A 20,447-nucleotide genomic window follows, 5' to 3' on the forward strand; every position below is an offset into this window, starting at 1 on the left:
ACCCTCAGTCTTTTCTTACTAGACAGATAGCAGACCGATTTGATTAAAAATACACATGTGTGTAATGGAAATTCACAGCCGAACTCCATTAGCCTACGGGGCAACGTGCTGAACACAACGTCCATATGCACAATTATTTGAGCTGAACCGGGAAATTGCAACAGCAAGCAAGCCTGGTTGAGAACTTGCTGACCTCTGTATGCTGTTCTTCCTGCAGCCTGCCTGCAGGAAGCAGGCCAAGGTCCCCTCTGGGAAGCAGCACAGGAAGGAGCACCTCACAGCTTCAGGTGACTGAAAACTGCTTGCTCTGCAAAGCTACCGGAAACGAGGCAAACTGTGATGACCTTCCTTAGCTAAACAATGCACTGGGCATATCAGGGGACAGGCTAAAGAAGCTGTAGCAAAGGGAACTACTCACTCACTGCACTACAAGTACATAAAGCCACAGTGCAGAAGTTCTACCTCTTCCCTAAATACTAGTAAAAGAGATAGTGACAGGTGTTTTGTTTTTGAAACATGAATACTGAAGACAAAACAATTTCCAAAGCAGGCTTAAATTCCTTATTATCCATGGTGTGTTCTCCCATAAGAGGTCACTGATCTTTTTGTTTGAAAAGGACTTCAAAATTGCCACCTCCTTCTGTACAGCAAGAAACATGATCAGGTACCAGCTTCATGAAATGAAGGGATTTTCTTATCACTGCAAAAGCAGATAAGAAAGAAATGAACAAGATGACAAAATAAATAATCCTTCTAGCAGTGAGGGCAATACCTGAGATATGTGAAGGGAGCCGTTTTTTTACTCAGAGAGAATTCAGGTTATTACTCAAGTACTGTGAACTTACAGTAGTCCCTTTTTGGTTTCTAAGGCTGCTGGATGCTGTCCCAAGAAACAGGAAAAGCTAATGCACTTCACTTATCAGCTGAAAGAAGAACTTTTGTTTCCCCGTATGTTTTATGGCATTTAAGAGCTGCTTTTTACATCTATCAGTGGTCAGACCTTTGTTTGGCTTAGGATTCTTGCTGCTTCCAAAATGAACCTCCACTTCTGTGGCACAGGTCAGGGGATCAGATGCAAGATGTTCTCCATCCCACAAACCATAATTTGTCATCAGATAAATCTTGTATAGAGAGGCAAAAATAAAATGATGACATAAATAGGAAGGTACCTAATGGGTAAAGCCTAATCTAAAGCAGTAACCTGTGCAGGGTGCAAATGCTTGAAAAAGTAAACTGAAATCCTCCCAGGTGACTTGCATGGGAAAAAATCTACATAATTACACGTTACTGTGACTGTCATTATATGGACAGCAGAGAAGAACTGAGGAAGAGCTGACACCACACCCTGACTCACCACTCACAGTCGCCTACCTTGGAGAGAAACATAAATCACACGTCTTTGTGGCTGTGTTTTTAGAAAACTGAAAGCTTTTCTTAACAACTCATTATGTAATGCAGTTCCTAGTGCCAGCATCTCACAATGCAAGAAAGAAGGGAATTGATTGCATAGGAGGGTGGAGACAAATGTACTTTTAAAGTTAAATGAGTCAGCTTGGAAAAACTAACTCAACACAACCTAAAGAGAGAAAGGGACAAACAGCAAAAATACCTTACACTAAACAAGTCCCCTGCGAGGGCTCAGAGCAGGGCGCACCAGAGTCTGCTGCTGAACCACCCAGAAGATAATCGCTCTCACTACTTCCCCACCAAACTCTCTCTAGACTTTTGTTCCTTTCCTAAGCAGTTTTCTCGAAGAATCTGGGTCCTTCAGAAGGCAGTCCTGTCTGTTCTTTGGCTGCAATCCCGTATGTGAACCTGGCAGCAAGGCTCCTGAGTGATAAGGCAAATTATTACTTCGGATAGGGACTGAATGTACTGCCATGACAGGCTGCAAAAACTCCAAGCCTAAACAAAAATAGTCAGCTAAACAAACACCAGCCCCCCTGCTTGATTTGTTCTGGCAACAACAGGAACCCAAGTTCTTATCACATGCCAGAGAATAATGGTACGTTTTGGCTTGCCTTGGTTTTAAACCGCAGCTGCTAAAAGGAAAGCCAACAAACAGGGAAAGTGTTTATAGTAAGCACAAACTTCACAGTGTACAAATACATGTGTTTTCATACCTCAGCAATGAACAGCTAGAACACACTGTCTTGTAAAGAGGAGGGCGCAGCAAGGGTACATAAACCCACCCTTTATTTTAAGGAGGACAACACAGCATGTGATCACTATACTTGCAGGACATAGGCCAGATATAAGCATCTTTGTGAACAAAAGGTTGATATAAACAAATCTCTTAGAGAATCTGCACGTTAGAAAGCCAACAAAGGTTATCTGTGCTGGCAAATCTCATTGCAGCTGTGTCTGCAGTTGCAAACAGGAATTTATGATCTTTGGCACACAAAGAGATGGCTAGAAGGTACTGGAGAAGGCGGATTGTTTACTGAATGTTTGCAGTGGTTGTTCTAGTGCTACAGCTCTCAGAATCTGCACAGTGTTTTTTACAAAGTTTGTCTGCCATACACACGCTGATTTCACATCACCTGATGATTACCAACAAGGTAAGGTATGTGGTAGTGCTCCTTAGATCAATAGTTCCACCTAGGGAGCATGCATTGAGCCTAACAACGTCCCTAACAACGTGGCAAACAGAAGGGTGCCCTCCCACAGATAAATCCTCCTTGAAAATAGGACCAGGACTGCAAAGAGATACGCAGCTCCATTAAGTGCCAGAACAGCAATATGTGGCAAAGCCTATTTTAGTGCCCCTTCTGGAGCAAAAATATTAGGGCAGTGAAAACAAAAGTCTGTAGACAGCAAGCATCTAGCACTTCTAAGCTAGCACTGGGAAAGCCATTTCAGCTTGCCATTAACAATCTCCCGCCTCACATTTTGGCTGCAGGAAGCTTTTTCCCTCCTGCCTGAAGGCTTTCACTATTCTTTGCTGTTATATGAACTTTAGCATGAAAGGCTAAGAACACAGTTTGTAAGAGGCTCTCCTACCTTTGTATTCACTTAAATTTCAATATATCCTGAAGTAAAATCCATTTCAACTTCTTATTCAAAGTACTGGAGTTTTAGCACCTCTAGGCACATGCAAAATCATTCCAGTTACTACTGCAGTTATGCATGCCCCTTCTGAACTAGAGCTTTGAGAAGACATTTTTCTTCTTGATAGTAGGAAAACAAAAGGGGTGGGGGACACACAAACTGAGCTTCACACAGCTGCAAGCCCACCCTAGCCTCATCTCACTGAGGGCCCGGTGTGGCTCCAGGGAACTGGTACTCTCCTGCCTATGCACTAGTCTCAAAGCTGCTATCTCCTCCAGCTTCTGAGGTTTGCAGTGTGGGTCTTGTGGATTTCAACCAGGCAAAGACAATGTACATGGCTCCCAGGGTCCAGAATTTTGATAAACTGTCTGCGTATCGCATGCAGACTTTCATCCTTTCTTCAGGGGATCAAACTCATCTCTCCTATCCCTTCTTTTTTTCCTTCCTTAATCTTTTGGGATTTGCTCAAAGACTGTATTACAGGTATGTTTTTTTGCTACTGCATAATTAGCAGTTTGCCCTTGGCACACAACTATAATAATGAGGTAATTCTCAAGAGATCGCATACATTATGTACTAGTGGGGATTATGGGTACATACAGTTACTCTACCTAATCTGGTAAAAAAAAAAAAACTACAAAAAAACATACCAACTTTATAATATCATTTTCTTAAGATCAAGTCACGAACAGAAGGAGGCAGATTTTATGCTCTGCAATGTCTTGACCGCAACTGATATTTCTCATATTTCAAATGACAGCAGCACTTTAAAAAAATTTCTGCAATGAGGAATATCATACCTGTAAAGAGGCATAACGCATCTTTCAATATTAATAAAAAGGTAAGCCATTCTATAAGATATAGTCACAACAGTGGCTGCTACTTAGTATACATAACATGTTTTTAAGGTCAGCTGTATAAAACACAGTAACACATACTGAGAGACATTATAAATAGTATTACACATTACTAACCAACTAGAATTCTCATTTTCTCCCTGAAGACCTATATTCTCTAATGCCAAATGAAAATGACTGAAAATGATAGACCTGTTACAGTTATTGCTGCGGGGGCCTTACAGGCTTAACGTGTGTGTGTGGTTGGTTCCTCACTTTTACGCATGTGAGCCTGCTAAAGGTGGAGTTCTGCATCTACTGTTCTATCGTAGCCCTTCATCCCCTTCTACTCCACCCATATCATGGTATCTGAGCACAGAACAGGAACAAACCACAAGCATTTTCATGAAACAGCAAAAGATTATCATTGCCAAGAACAACCTTTATTCTTTTCTAACAAAGATCATATGATAACTGAGCAGATACAGTCATTTCACTAAAACGTATCTGATAATTACATATAATTACACAATGATAACATTTACTTAAGAACTGCTAGTACCTTGTGACAGAACCCCCCCCCCCAACAAGACTAGCAGTGTGTTTGCAAAGTACTTTATAGTTTAGATCACTTGCCATAGTCCTTCTGCTGAAATAGGTGAAAACTCCTAATGTAGCCTTGCACTGAAATATAACTAGATAATATCGTACAGTGAGCTTAGATTCCACAGGAGAGGCACAAAGCTGCCAAAAGCAAGTTTAAAACTGCTCCTGATATATTATAGCACTACATTCATGCTAGGGAATCAGGGTTTTGGATGCACAGACAGCTTGTCCCCCAGTTCTTTTAGAGACCTCTCTCCGCTCTTCCTCTTAGGGGTGGAGTGGTCAAGGGCCTCCTCTGCAGCTTCTCCTGTCCCACAACCTGCTGTCCTGTACTTGGGCAGAAAACAGCAAGCACTGCCTATTTCAGCAGCAGCAGATCACTGGCAGAAACGTACTAGAAGCTAACAGCAGTGCAGATACAAACTCAAGCCGGTTAGATAAACACACCCAGAACTGTGATATGGGACAGAAAACTACAGTGTTCTCCAACAACATGGGATTACAAGAGAATAACTTTCTACAGCTTATTCATCTCATCTCATCTCATCTCCCAGGCAGAATTAGAGATCCAGACATCTTTCATTCTGAGGACTGAGTGCAGAAACTGTCAGCTTTTGCCTACTTACAAAGACATCTCATTTGGTACTTGATGTCCTGTACCAGTGTCAGTGCAGATGTCCCCAACTTCAGCAGTACACTTCTAAGGAATTACACATCGACAGGAAAGTATGAATTCTTACAACAAACAATCTCCTTTGGGGAACGTTCGACTAAAAGAATCACAGTTTTTTGAGACACTTCAAGAAGCACATCACTCATCAATAGCTTCCCAAACCCGAGACTCAGCAGTCCTTTGTTTCACCTCTCTAGTACTTCATCTCTCTTTACACCTCACAATACATAGTGAAGTACTGACTGGCAAGGGCTTGCCCTCTGCCAAGCTCCAGCGTACAGATGCACGTGGCCATAAATTCTGACCCAGCCCTACCCGCTTAGCCCTGTTTAGCTGATGGACTCATATTGCCTTCTCAGTTTTGCCAAATTACCTGCTTTAGTAATTGTTTCCTAGCTCGTCTCAGTCAGAAGAAGCTGGATTAACAAAGACACAGAATCATAGAATGAATTGAGTTTAAACTATATAAACTAACCTGTTGTCTTCTGAATGCAGGATTTTTGAGGGCAGGGTTGGGGACAATAAACCACAAAGCTGACACAGCTAGAAGCTAAGAAAGATGTGCATGTGCAAGGCCTGATAGCAGATGTAACATCTGTGCTTCACCACCATTATTATGAATCAAAATTTGGTGTTAGTGCATGGTTTGCTAACTTCTCTCAGAAGTTGCATGCTGTCTGTCTGCATTAGTGCTGAGAATAGCACGCCGCCTCCCGCTTACTCAGTGAAGCCACTCAGTTACGTGCCTGGCAGCAGTGTCGCTGCTTTGTGTTCTGCCCTAGTATGCAGAGACACTGTGGTGTCATGTTTCATGACACGTAAATAACACTATTTCCCACATTAGGCCAACCTCATATTTCAGTAGCATACAGCAATTTCCCACAGTAACGTGAAACCTTGATGTTCTACACTAGACACAAGAGGAAAGGGAATTAAATGCTCAATTCATTATCCTGAGAACAATGAAAAGATACTGGTTAAGTCTGATGTTTAGGGAAGAATTTTACAAGAAATCAAACTGTCAGTCACCTGTTCACCTCACTGGTAAAGTGTCATCAATCAAAACTATAGATATAATCATGATACGTTACACAGACTTTGAAAGACGCTTTTAGACAGATAAAGATGCCCTACAGACACGCTTTTATTTTCTATCTTGTTTGGCCAACCATAGTACATCTAGAACACCATTCCTGTTAGAAAGATAAGCCCCCTCTAAACCCCTTCCCTTTTTGGATTAAGAGTGGGAACAAACTCAGTTTTCTGTTAAGACTTAAACTAGGCAGATCAAACACATTTAAACACTGATAGAAGACATCTACATTTTGGTTGGATCTTGTGCTCAGTGCCACTTCTAGTGCCTGACTTCAGATCAGTTCTGCCTGCCTTCACCAATCAGGCCACCTTGATATGAGTGTAAATTTATATTTGAAAGGCAAATGAAAGCATAAATCCAGCTTTGTAAGGCACCTGTTGGAATGTGTGCTTCCACAGAGATACACATATTATTTTACCTTATACCACAGCATGCTGACTTTGTGTGCATCAGTGGCAAAAAAATGTGTTCCAAATGCTCAGAGCTGGAGATGCAGCTACAGAATAAATAAGGAAACAAATACAAAGACAAAAAAAAAGCACTAACCTGAAGAAAAACGCACCATTGTTAACGAAGGAGATTTCATCTGTTAAATCCATCTCCTTCAAACATGAACTACTGTCTGTTAATCGGAGGCTGACCTGAGGTGTTCCAACTGACAAGCCTGGTTGTGGCACTAGGTGTGTTCGACTGGATCCTTCCCTTGTGGACTTTGTCACCTACGGAAGCAAAGAAAGAGAAAACTGAATCTGAGCAGCCTCTGCAGATAAGCTCTAGCAGAATGATATTCCCTACCAGCGTGCAAACAGCAAATATGACAAGTTACAAACCAATGACATAAAATACACATAAATCAAAAGTTCTGCTTGTTTAAAGACTATTTAAAGAAAAATAAATATACACCTACTGAAAGACTAACAGTGAAATTAACAAAAAGAAGACAAGTAAAATAAATGGAAAGTTATTTCCTGTATCACAGAAGACAAACTAAAAAATTCTCATTGAATCTTTATCTCTTGACACCAACTAGATAAAGAGAAGGTAAAAGAAAATAAAGACCTTTTCCCATTTTAAAAACAAAGTTGATGTCATTATATACTCTGGAGGGGAATTTCTCAAGATGTGGACTTTATGTGTTGATGATCTTTGTGGAGGCAGCCAGAACATAGCATTTATAGCTGGGCTTCCTACATTTAAGATGAAGTTTCCAAGTATGGCACAGAACTCTTCGCTTCAGGGGAAGTGTTCAAAACCAAAGAGCAGATGGTGCTGCTGGTATCCGCACCAGATAAAGGGTATGTAGGGGAGGGGATCAAATCCAGGAATCTGTCACTGATACAATGTCCCAGCTTTTGGCTCTCTCACTGTGTCTAACAGTGAACACTGGACTTATCCTTTGTGATTATGTTAAATTTCCTCAGGTCCACTTATGTCTTTAGCTTTTGCAGGATCCTCAGCTGGGAGTTTCACATCTTTATACACTGATTAATAATGAATAAACAAAAAAACAAACAGTACTTTATTTCAGATATAATTCAAGTACTAGGGAAAGATTATTTGTTTCTACGAGAATTTGAAAACACGGCTCCAAACCCACCTTCTCCATCTGATTTTTGACTTAAAAAAACTTACCACTACTCCATTAGTAGTCTCTAATCAGATTAATCAGTTTATATACTTTTTCACTTTACAGAAGTCATTCTGGTGCCTTTGAACCTTCATGCTGCTTTTCTCTACATCTTTTCACTTCTTCTAAATCCTTTTTGAAAAGAGGTTGCCAGAACTGAATTTTATATATAGGTAAATCAGAGATATATTGGTGGCTTCTTACTGAAATGCAGCTTTTGGTTTGCTTTCATTACTGCTGACTCAGCTTTGTGAAGTTTCTATAGCATCAAGATCTCATTTCTGAAAAGAATAATTAATGTGGGGCTCATCAGTGTATACATTTATATAATTTTTACATTTTACGTGGACAGCAGTTAACATCTAGTGATGGAAATTCACCCATTCTTTTTCCACGTAATATGGAGTATCTTAAGAGCCTTCTGTAAGTCCCTGTAGCCAGCTTTAAATTTTTCCCCCTTTGAATAATTTTCTATTATCAGCATATTCAGCCCCTTCCTGGGTCACTATTAGAAAGGTTAAAAAGTATAAATTCCATCAAGTATCCTTGAGAAACTTCACATACAATCTCTCTCTACTGAGAAAGAGACCATTTATTTTTATTGCTTTCTAATTATTAATCTTTAAGAAGACTTTCCCTCCAATTGCACGAGAGCTCTGCTTCTTTAAATACCTTTGATAATCTTATCAAAACCTTTGGGAAGATTTTGAAGTGCACTATTCAAGCTATGCTTAAACACAAGCTTACTGCTTCCTATGTAACACAATTTTTTTCTCTGAACAAATCTTGCTGGTGCCTTCTGATACTTATAATTATCCATTTGTTTATTCATTCTGTTGCAGTTTCTACAAATCTTCTGGACAGTCATTAAGTCTTTCCAGATCACCCTTGAACCCTTTGCATAATAGCCTTACCGTAAGATCTTTTTTTTTTTAATCTGTTTTCTGGCAATAATCTACAACCCTGTTGCCTGTAATGGTCACTGGCTGTTGACGCCTCAAGAACTGGGTGCACAGCCTGCAGATGCCAGGCTGTGGTTCTCAACTACAAACAAAAGGGATGCTGTGGTTTAAGAGGGGGAGACAATGTCTTCACGGAGCAAAGGAGGCAAACTGAGGCTACCAAACTGACCATGGGCCAGCAGTGTGCCATAAAAAAAGCAACCCATGATCAGCAAGATGGGGAGCTCCTGAAAAGCAGATGGTCCTAACACAGGGCACAAGGAAGGCCATGCTATGCCCCTGCCTGGGTGTGAGCCAGCAGGACGGAGAAAGAAGTGATCCTGTGCTAACCTTTTAGTACACTGCAGTAAAAATGTAGGTGTAAGCAAAAGAGACAACTTCTACAATGTATCTATCATATGTGATAGCTGTGATTGAAGACTGGAAGGCATCAGGAAGCCAGCCTTTCACCCCTGAACATACCATATGCATACTGATTTCAGGAACACAGTTAACAATGCTAAATTGTTTTGCTACCAGGTATTGTATTTATACCCAGCAACAAGTGCTAGGAAACTGGAAACATCTACCAAACAGCATGAATCAACTTCCCTCCCTGCATACTCTTCATCTCTTTTGAACTGTACACTGATTTGCTCACACTGGGGAATTCTACACACACACACGCACAACTATTTACTATTCCAGTGCTCTGAACAAAAAAAATGGTAGAGTCTTCAATTCTTCTCATCTTCTAGCAGTAAAAGATAATTTGGATACAAGCAGTTCCTAAAGACGACATGTCAATCACATACAAGAGCTGCAAGAAAATTCTGTTTGAAAGATTAGATTCAAATTTAAGATCACCACTGCATTTCAAGGGCACTCCAAAAATAAGAAGTGGAAGGAAACACTATGTCCGTTCTCTGTTCCAAATGACCTATAAGCTAGTATTTTGATAACCTTGGCATATAACATAGCACTGTAGTTATTTCTCTAGCAATATATCCTACAGGTAATGGTATTTTATATCTGAATTATAATTACAAATACTTTCTTTCTGCACAAAACTGTTTTCAGTCGCATCAGTATAAAAACGCATGCAGAAGAAAAGGTGAACTCACTTATTCAGCCTATGTATTAAAAGTTAAATAAATTAAATAAATAAAATTAAATAATGTCCATTTAAGTAATGCCTTGAATAATTATTAACAAGAAGTAACAATGTTCACTACCTCATGCTACAGTTTTTAATGAGACCATGAAGAAGCTGCCTCCACAGTATGGTAACGATAGAGCTGGAGTGCCACCAAAGTAAGGACTTGCCCATTGTCAAAGACTTCTGTAATCTGAGTTCCTAACAAAACAGATTAAAGAACAAGACATAGAAGTAGCTTAAATGCTTTTAGGGTGCCGGAGCTCTCAAGAGAAAATATTTTGTTAGAGATGTGTGTGTGCATGCACGCTCCGGCACAAGCAGATGTTTTGTGCAGTGAAGTTTGAGAAGATAATACCTTACAAAATGAGAAAAATATCTTGCAAAACAACAACACCCTGAACTATTAATGATGAAGATAATACTGGAAAGACAACCCTAATAGTTGTTAAATGCCAGAAAAAGAGAAAAAGAGAGACCAATACTGCATAAAGGATCTTGTATTTTTTCTGCAATCCACTATTTTTGTGATCAGCCTGAGCCACACCATTACTGGCTGGGTGATGCTGGAGATAACCAAGGAAAACCTCCTCCCAGCACTACTGCAAGGCACCTAAGAAGTATGTTACAAGTTCAAGAATTAGGGTTTTTTTTTCTGTTTGTTTGTTTGTTTTAAAGTCTACGTAACTTGTTAGATTTTGAAATGCAATATTACAAGTTGTACAAACCTCTGTAGGAGGAGATTTGTAATTACCTGTGTACTCCAGGTACACCACCTTCCACACTGCCTTCAGAGAAGGCAGCCCACTCAGTGATCAAGAAAATTCAAGCAAGGTTTGTAAAGGTTGAGTGTGGAAGGACCCCAATGTTGCCCAGGTAAGGGCCACCCTTAACTAACAAGGCAGTTGTTTTCAGCTTCTGTTCTTAAAATATATATACAAAATGTATGTATATATATGAGAGCCACTGCTTATACTTTCAGATATCAACTTCTACGGCAGTTGTTTTGCTTCCCTCAGGATGACTTCTGGAAAATGTCATGCTACTACTTTTAGCTCGTAGTCCTTCACTTTTGATTTATAATGTTTTTGGTTGTTTTTTTTTTCCTTCTTCAGATTTAACACCATATAATCAAGCAAATATTAATCTGACTGCACTGTTTATCTGCCTGATCATGAGTATGAAGTCTCATTAGCCTTAATGTACTGGCCAATGGGGCAGAGTGCACCCTCAGCAAGCTTGCAGATGACACAAAACTGGAAGGAGCGGGTGGTAAGCCAAGGGGTTATGCTACCACGCATAGGGACCTGACCGGCTGGAGAGGTGGGGTGACAAGAGTCCCATGAAGTTCAACACAGAGAATTGCCAAGCCCTACTCTGGGCGTCTCTGCTTGAGCAGGGATTGGACAAGATGAAGCCCCAGGGTCCCTTCCTACCTCAGCCACCCTGTGATTTTGTAACCTCACCTATGACATTCTCATCTATCCAGCAAATCAGCAGATCATATGAATTGCTGCATAACATGCTGTGGCATGTTTCAAAGGAGCATTCTGACCCAGACAAAATCTAACTGTGCTGGTTTGTGAAAGAGAAACCAGTAAATCTTTGAAAATACACAACAAGCTTCACCTCCCACTAATAGTATTACTTGGGAGCAAAAAGCAAATCATCTGATACTTGTCTCCTGAAACCTTTCAAACTGGTGAAGTTCAGCCTCAAGCTGCATACGACAAAGATCAGATTCAGCCTCAGCCTCAACCAGGTTGTCTGAGGCTCAACCTGTGTCGTGGGTTGTTAGTTACTGAGTATGACCTCTGAAAGGATGGGCTAATGTATAACCGGGGGGTTGTCAGCCAACATCCCTGGGCATATGCTGAAGTCAGCTACTTTGTCGTTTAAAATACATCTTCATTCTCAGCTAAATTTAAGTAAATATTGGGTGCTACTCAGGATCAAAGGGATCATCTAAATTAACGGCAATCAAAATACCAAAGAGCAGATAACTACAAGGAGCTGTGTTACACCACACACCCTGCACTGGCTTTTAACATTTGCTGTCTCAGAGAGTTTAGATGCAAGGAACTGCGTTTGTAGTTCTAACTGAGACCAGTCGGTTTCATGACCAGTATAAACCTTTGTCATGAAGGATATTAAAGAAAGTGCAGTAAAATCTCTCCCCTAGAGGCTTAAACTAACCAGTCCAGGTGGCACCATCTCACGTATACCACTGTTACGTTTTTTCTTAACTTACGGATGCATCATCAAGCTATGAAATGTCAGAAATGACTGGGTTCAAGGATAAGTACGTCACATATTCTAAAGCTCCAATTTGGCATGGTGACTCTATTATTTGTCAGCTCCTGAAGGACAGGGATTGCTCCACAATCTCCACCCTGGAGAGTTCTGTGCACTTGCACTGAAGATACAACTCCTTAGCACAGGTGATCCTGCTTTTCTGAGTACCTCACTTACCTTCTCAAGGAGGAAAAAAGAAAAGCTTCAATTATCCCAAGCTATGAACTCATAAATAAAGAGGGCAATTCATACCCATTTGAATAAATAATTAGGAAATCTACGTATAGAACCTTTGGAATAAGCTAGCTGTGAGTTTATATTTAAAGTTCAGAATTTTAAAGATGATGAAGATACTTCCATAAGGTCATCATAAAAACAGCAAAATAATAAAACAAAAAAAAAACAGGAGGTATTTAAAATATATACACCACATTCCTTTATTCAGTCCTGCAGGGTTTTTTTTTTTGTTTGTTTGTTCGTTTTTCTGATCAAAAGAAAAATCTCAGTCAAAACAGACAACTGGTACTCTTAAAATCAGTAAGTTCTCCATCAAAGCATGGGAGTCCATACCATCCTATGAAGGATGAAGGGCCCTATCAGTCTACGGCCCTTTCAGCTTACAAGATGTGTTTATCAATCAACACAATTGTTCTGCTGAATAGAAAAAGGCACATTACTTTGCAAAAAAACGAAGCATGGCTAAGTGATGCAGGGAGATTTAGGGTGTTGTTTTCTTTTTCACCCTAGTCTAAATCTGGTTGTGACACCATAGCTAGCTATCACCATGTACCTTACATTTTAATCTTTTGTCACTAACTCTGCTTCATGAGCAAATAAGAAAGGAAGACCATTAGCCAAATGTAAGTCTTGTTTGACAACTAACTCCTACAGAACCTGATTTAGCCAATTCTGTCAAGTCAAATGACCAGGGAATGAGTCACCCGCTGAAGTTACCCAGGCTTTGTACTTGGCCACTGATAGCTCTTGAAACAAATTTATTACACTCGCTCTATTTAAAACATCAACCATTTCAATGGGACTTCTCATCACACACACACAGCTGTAAGCTCTCTACCAGGGTTACATAACAGTATCTACAGAGACAATTAATTATATCAGGCCTTGCCTGGAGATACAGAATATTGCTGGAGGCTTTTGTCAACCTAAATTGTCCCAGACAATAAGGTGCTGTCTCTTCTGAGACAGCAAAGCCCTTCAAGTCATTCAGCAAACAGCCAAGTAAGTAACCTGTCCTTTTGTGGTCCTCCAAAGCTTCACAGCCTAGTGAGCTCTCGCAGGACAGCTTCACTGAACGCTACTTCTGGAGATAAGCAAAACCCACCTAGACATTTTCCTGTGTAACCTACTCAAGGGAAGCTGCTTTAGCAGGGGTGTTGGACTAGATGATCTCCAGAGGTCCCCTTCAATGCATATGATTCTGTAATTCTGTGTGTGATTGTAATAAGAGATAACCGAGATGAATTTGCACGAGATGAATTTCTTGCAGCTCTGAGGACGTGTATCTGCCAGGTGCACAGGGCTTTCAGAGGCAGGGATAATTCTGCAGTGACATTTTCCAGTTACATTCCCCTCGTACTTTCAATAATATACTCTCACTTTCTATTCCTATACACAAAATGAGAGCCTGATTCATCATGCCACTGACAATGGCACAGAATTTCTGTGTATGAGGAAGCAAGTGCCCCTTGGTTGCTGTCTGACTGCTATGTGTGCTACACTAGCAGGGACTAAGATGTCAGAGGGGCTGCAAAACATCATCGTCTAAACATATCTGAACTACAGTGACATTCTTTTCCGTAATAGTAGAACTCTAGACAAGTCCTTAAGCCTGAAAGGAACTTAAAGCAAGCAAACTGTCATCTTCGGGAAGACTGCTGTGTATGTTGAAAATTGGCTTGTGATCAAATACTTGCTGAAGCATGGATTTCATTCAGAATGCAGTAACTTGTTAAAAAGTAATAAAATCTGTTGATTAGTCACTTCACCTAACATCTATGATATTGATTTTAAAGCAATGTATTCATAATACAGTTGACAAGATGAGTTCTTCTGAAAGAAAACATACCTTATCCTGAATTACTGACTTTGGGGGACAAAGATCAATAGCTCTATAATTCTTACCAGGTTTAGCATAGATAACAGAAGCAGTAACACATACATGCAAAATCTAGTCAACAATCCTCTGCCATACCCAGAACCAAGTCTCAAATTCTTGATTAACTGCCACATCGAAATCATAAAGTCACAATCAATGCAGTCATCCTTACAATCTGTGCAGCTGCCACTGCCAAATTTGGATTTCTCTTAATCTACTTGTATTTTTAGGCATTAGATCACTAAAACACCTCCTCTGTACTCCACCACACTCGGATATCAGTTTTAAATTTGATGCGATGCGTGAAGCTTTAAAGTTCAACCAAATTTTGATTATTTATTCGAATTTCTCCATCTTAATAGCAACAAGACCTTTTGTATACAAAAGGCTGAGTATTATTTTCCTTTACACCATATTGCCACAGCTTCCATATCTGAAAAGAGCCTCTGCAATTAGCAGAACTGCTTAAATACTTAAAAGTCAACACACATGTAAAAAACACCGCACAATTCTCAGCAAGCCTATGAAATTCAGGCACAGTTATGTTGATATCACATTTCTGGCTCCAGAGTTAATTAACATGTGAATCCTCACAATTTTGTTTCAGTAAACTTTCTCAAAGTTAAAGTCTTGTCTCTTTTGTATACCTGACAAAGCCCAGGGATATCAGATTGAATGCGAATAACTTCTGTCAGATCAATTTTATTATCTGTAACTGCTGTACTGAATTTTGTCTGTCTTCAGTGAAGTATTAAATTAATTATGCAGAAGCAAGTTAACTACCGATAGTACTGCAGATATGCAATTCATAATAAATTCACTGTCTCTAACTGAACCTGATCCATAGAGCCGTAAACATTTCCTTTATTTAATAGGTGGGATTCTTGGGAGATTTTTCATAGAGATAGTAACAGTTTTCCTCAGTTACTTCTCTACCAAAACAAATTCCTTAAAACTTAAGAAATGTTGTCAATATAAAAGTCTGAAGAAAAAGAAATCTGTGCAACATGGCTGATTTTGGTCCAAGGCCACATGAAAGCACTTGAACAGATTGCTCCTGTGGTTTAACAGCTGTTTAAATGATGACATCTCAGTGAATGTACTTGAGCTTGCTACTCACTGTTTGTAACAGCAGGTCAAAAAGGAGCTACATAATGGAATCAGTTGCACCTTTCCTCATCTTCAAACTTGTCTGTGGGAATGGGGCATCCCAGATTCTGCATACTTTGGACACATTATTGAAATTCCTGTGTTAAATTTAAGGCAACACCAAGCAAGACTGCTGCATTGTGTATCTCGTGGTCTGCATAATGTTACCCTGGCTTCCTGCTGCATTCACTGGAAAATCTTTGATCAAATGTTTCTTCCCAGACTGGCTTCTCAAACATTGTCAAACTAGCCTACTTAGCGAATCCCCTAATATAGTAAAGCAAAGAAAGGGAGGACTCCTATCCATATGTTCACTATGTCCTCATTTCCCAGGATTTATTCTGGTTACCTGTGTTTTCGTACTTATGTAGGCAGTTACCATCCTAGCTTGAACTGCATATGACTAAGAAGACCAGACTTATTGACTTGGTACTGACTCTCTATAAGAGTTCAGTACCAAGCCTATTTTTTCTCTTTAGCTCTATTCTGTAAACCATATCACATAGCTTAACAAATCATTTCACCATCAGTGAGATAGGCCTTTTACTTTAAGTATGGTGCTGTATGACTTGGAAGAAAAAGAAATCCTACACAAAATACTTTGTTATCAAAGTGACCACTTACAATAAGCTGGGACAACACCCACAATATTGATATTTTTGTATGTGCAGCTGACAGTTCCAAATACCAGTGCTCTTGAAAAAGTGTTTTATAAAAAATAACTGACACTGGTGCTCAAGTAAAGTCTAGATGAACAGTAGAAACGTATAATGTATAATGCCGGCTAATGTATAAGTCTGGCTTTACATACTCTTGCAAAGGCACTCTCAAACTCATTTTTGAATTCCAGGAACATCAGACTCCCTTATCTCAACTGCTGTATCTGCACTTCCAGGGAATGCACTAATACATCCATTTATGCTCTGGACCCTGTCTATGCACATGTGAACATCATCATCAAGTACAAAGCAGGGACAAATCAGCCTCACAGGTAAAACCAGTGAATGGACTATAAACACTATTTACCTTCTTTTCCCTTGCATTTCTGTTTCACATACTGAGACAGAAAAGGTGGATTGACCATTGCATGGCCACAGAGGTAAATGAGTATTTCTTACAGCCTTTGCTCCACACTGGTGGCTACCCTTCAACTTCAGTTGATTCTGATGAAGGACCAGACGCTCTCTCATTGCAAATTATCAAGTGAAGCTTTACTGATGAGTCCCTATGTTGCTTTCACACAGCAGACATCTTGTACCAATGAGGAATTCTGTCACAAGCTTGGACAAAGTCAGCTGGACCCTATGAGAGTCAAGAATTGGCTTAGTCCTCTTCTAGGGTGTTCCTACATGGGGACAACACTACAGGCTGAGCAATTGCTGCTGAAGAGTTGGTCTGCATCAGTTCTACATGTGGAGGTGTCTTGGCCATAGTCAGAGTACCTCTGTACAGCAAGCAATGCATGTGGCCTCTTTAGAAACATATGAACTAGGCCTCAATTGCTACCCTGAATGTAGAATCAGGGCCTCCCCACAGAAAGCAAGGATATTCTAAGAATTTATTACCAAATCAGGTGTTCTCACCTGACTACAGAGACAATGGTTTCTCTGGGAGGTAAATTCTGTCTTTCATTCACTTGGTTTCTGTGGACTGTATTTACGTGAACAGAAATATATTAAGAGTAAGAAGCACAAATATGGCCAGGTGATCACAGCCAGAGGAGAGATGCAGGAATGAACTTAAAAGGCTATGAATAATGATTTGTTTTCAGCTTCCCACGGGGCAGACTATCTACTGATGTCTGTATCCAGTTGCCCACTTAGAACAATAATGATAGCAACAAAAATTATGGTAAATTACTGTAGTTACAGAGGACATTGCTTGATATTTCAATATATTCTGCCTATTTAAAGAAATCTGCAAATATCAGCTGTGGTGTTAAAGAGTAATTGTTAGTAAGATCATCAAAAGCCAGGGAACTGAGGTAAGAAAGCACAGAGGCCACCACATTCCTCCATCCTTCCTAACTGAGATGTAAACACGTAAGTGCTTGCCAAAGGATTTCTACATTAGAAAAGTGTGAAGCTGTGCCAAAATTTGAAGCCGTTCTATTGAAGTCCATGTAAGTAGGTTGGAAAGACTCAAACAAACAGTTGAGAAACCTGTCTTTCTCCATGTATGGTACTCCTCCCGCACACAGTTTGACAATGAATTACACAGTAATGAAAGAATTTGCTGCCTAAAAGACAGTGTTGGCACCAGCCTGGACTGCACTATATCCCCTAGAGTGCAGATAGATCCTTCATGGAAATCAAGTTAAGTTTTATATCTGTATTTCTCCTGCCCCACAATATCATATGGCCAACTCATCAGCAAAGGAACCTGAAGAAATGAAAAGACAAAAAAAAAAACAAAAAACCCAACCTACAAGGGTTCAAGTCAGCTACCCACCCTTCAGACACTTCTGCTTCTCAGAAAAAAAAGAACAGTGTTTACAAACCCTGTATAAAATAGCATGTTTGAGCCTTAGGGATTTTGAAGAGTGGGGGAGTAGCACTTTCAAGCATATCATAAACTGCTACTACAGCTGTCTGAGGTCAGCTAGCACATTGTTTATGGTCTTCTGCATCAACACTGGGTAAAACATATAAGCTGAGACTCCACTAGAAATTCCACTACGTCATGTAACAATCCACCCAAAAAGGGATATCCAACTTCCTGTTCTTGGAGCATTCACCTCTAAACTAGAAAAAGAATTGGAAAATACATTCTATACCTTAACAAGACCTTCAAGATGATCTCACAGGCCTTTGTCATCTCCCATTTTCACTGTATTATATCTTTATTATAAGCATATATTAATTTTAAGTACCAGTCGTTGCAGACAAATGACTCAAAGAAGTGAGTCATGCAGGTGTGTTAGATCAGATTTTTCTGTCACTGTTGCTAGTAAAAGTTAGAAATCAACATTCCAGCAGTCACTGTAGGATCAGGCTTGCCACCAACTGAATACTGTTAAGATGAGCATGCAATATTCACTGATTGCCGGAATCAGGCAGTACAATAATTGCTTCCATTACGCTGAATGGAGATGAATAATGATAACAAGCATGCGTGAGGTAAAAAGCAGAAAATCTTTTGATAGCCCACTATTAACTGATTCATCATGGAACAGCACATGTAGACAGATGCACTTCAGTATAAAAATGTGTTTTGTTTACACAAAATAATGCTTCCAAGGGAACAAGAGAGTTAGGTGCTGAAAATGCAACACACAGTTCTACCCAGGAACCTGTTAAATATTAACCTCTGCAAGTCTGCTCACTGTTGGCAAGAGATCATAGTTTTCCTGGGAAGGGTGTACACAAGTATAGTTTTGAAGTTCTCCAGAAAAGACAGTATCTATGATTTGTTCAAATACTTGCAATCTCCTTGTCCCATCCCTGCTGTCCTCCAGTCCATGCTAGTTTTTACAAGGCAATAATCTGCACAGGATTATACAATGATTCCTATGAACTGGTCACTTCCTCTTATTTTAATTTTGGAGCATATTTTTACATTAAATAAGACAAGGAAAGAAAACACTCCACCTTTAAAGTGAAAAATGCAACCGAAAAACAAAGGAAAACCGAAAAACGAAGGAAGCATGTCTAACTCATTTTCTCAAGCTGCTTAGGTTCTGAGGGTAGTTTAAAAACTTAAAACAAACAAAGCAAAACCAGAGCCTCAAACACGATTCATGATGAGAATCTACTGTTTTCAATGCTGGCAGAAAGAACACAAGTCCATTTCTACTATTATGTCACTCTTCAGTAACTAAGTATATTTTAGAATATATTTTACTTTTTAAGCATCCTACGGACTTACAGATCAAAAAACATTAAATCATTTCAGATGTATTTGAATGTAGTTATGCTGATTCGTAACTCTACCAGCAGAGATTAAATAGTTGTACATCTTCAGAAATCTGACCCTGGCTCTCTCAGAACACTCTCTGGTATTGTGATTCAAATAATAAACATAAGACATAATTTTTAAATGAGAGTGTTTAGTAAGGCAGCTGCATTCCATATGGAGCACTACAAGTATCATGTTTTAGTCAAAGAAGTCAAATTTCCAAAACTTAAACAGCAGCCACCTGTCTGTGCTTCTGATGAAAAAGATTACACAATTACACCAACTTTTGTACGTGCATGAAAAACTACGTGTATTATGTATATATGCATTTCTGTGTAACTGAATTACTCAAGCTTGAGAATTCTCTGAGATTTCTATTCATTCAGTTTTGGTGTTGCTTGTGAAGTTTGTGAAACTATGGAATGAAATCTGTTGTGCTTTAAAACCTGATTTCCTTTAAAGGCAATGATACAGCTACTATCCAGCTGAGAGAAATCAAAATGGAGCCATAAAACAACTGATGTGCATCCCATATATAAGTGCTACCTAAGCATCACTCTTCTAAACCATTACAGACCTCCACAGAATGCCAAAAGGAGTTAACGCTTGTTGGCAAATGCATCCTTTCTATTCCTATATTAAAAAAAAAAATTCTATGCTACAGCATACTGGATACAAAACAAGTTCAAGTCCCTATCTGAAAGGTAGAAGCTTTGTTTTGCTCAGCTATGTGTGCTCAACAATTAGTGTAACCCAACTGTTCACATCTGAAAAATCACCCAAGTCCTACTCACTGTCAATACCTGCCAGTAACCATCTGTCCATCCCACTTTAGTGTAAAAGACAATCCCACCTGCGAAAATGAAGTAACAGAGTCTCTCCAAAATCCATTCAAACTACAGTAGCTGCTCATCATGGCATCAAGCCCCACCACGATTACTAAGGGAAAACTTCTACAATCAAGAATACTTGGGCCAAATAGAATAATCAACATCTGAACAGGA

General features: G+C 39.6%; 1 protein-coding gene across 7 annotated transcripts in view; it reads right to left on the reverse strand.

Annotated features, from left to right (window-relative positions):
* The window catches only part of FAM13A (family with sequence similarity 13 member A), a 115,493-nt gene that overhangs the window by 65,800 nt on the left and 29,246 nt on the right, over window positions 1–20,447 (reverse strand). For all 7 annotated transcript variants that reach the window (XM_021396786.1, XM_021396789.1, XM_021396785.1 and 4 more), the window contains exon 6: window positions 6,809–6,981. In XM_021396786.1, coding sequence (XP_021252461.1) covers window positions 6,809–6,981 — 173 coding nt within the window. The remainder of the gene's footprint in view (window positions 1–6,808; window positions 6,982–20,447) is intronic.

This window comes from Numida meleagris, chromosome 4 (assembly GCF_002078875.1).
Source record: "Numida meleagris isolate 19003 breed g44 Domestic line chromosome 4, NumMel1.0, whole genome shotgun sequence".
Classification (NCBI taxonomy): domain Eukaryota; kingdom Metazoa; phylum Chordata; class Aves; order Galliformes; family Numididae; genus Numida; species Numida meleagris.